The 534-nt window shown below is 64.0% G+C and overlaps 1 protein-coding gene across 1 annotated transcript in view; it reads left to right on the top strand.

The window, feature by feature from the left end:
- The window catches only part of PGLYRP2 (peptidoglycan recognition protein 2), a 5,368-nt gene that overhangs the window by 3,737 nt on the left and 1,097 nt on the right, over nucleotides 1–534 (top strand). Inside the window, exons 4-5 of the mRNA XM_005876341.2 lie at nucleotides 88–118; nucleotides 385–529. Of these exons, the coding sequence (XP_005876403.2) occupies nucleotides 88–118; nucleotides 385–529 (176 nt within the window). The remainder of the gene's footprint in view (nucleotides 1–87; nucleotides 119–384; nucleotides 530–534) is intronic.

Below are 534 nucleotides of genomic sequence, written 5' to 3'. Positions count from 1 at the left end.
AGAGCCAACCTGGAGAAACGGAAGAGCGGGGCGGGTGGAGCCAAGGTGGAGAGGGGCGGGGCCTAGACGAGAGCGGGTCCTTTACAGTGGGACCAACTGTGGGACCCTTGGGTCCGGGGTAAGATAGGGGAAGGAGGCGGCACCTGGGAGAGGGGCAGGACCAGTGATAAGGGCTGAGGCTGGGAGAGGGGCGGAATAGTGATGGGGTTGAGCCTAAGACAAAACGCTGTGAATTGAGACAATGGGGAGGGGGCGGGACAGAAAGGGGCGTGGCCAATGCCAGAGTAACCGGAGGGTTTCTGCAGTGACATTTGGTGGAGGAGTGGGACGTTGCTGGGCCAGGCATAGGGCGACCAGGCAGGACTTGGCATAGATATGGGGCAGGGCAACCCTGACGCCGCGCGGTGCCTGCCCCCCTCTCCGCAGTTTCGTGGTGGGCTCAGACGGCTACGTGTACGAGGGCCGAGGCTGGCACCGGGTAGGCGCGCACACTCTAGGCCACAATAGCCGCGGCTTCGGCGTGGCCTTCGTGGG

Source organism: Myotis brandtii, unplaced genomic scaffold (assembly GCF_000412655.1).
Source record: "Myotis brandtii unplaced genomic scaffold, ASM41265v1 scaffold485, whole genome shotgun sequence".
Lineage (NCBI taxonomy): Eukaryota > Metazoa > Chordata > Mammalia > Chiroptera > Vespertilionidae > Myotis > Myotis brandtii.
The sequence above is the reverse complement of the archived record's forward strand: the minus strand, read 5'-3'. Positions and strand labels throughout refer to the sequence as shown.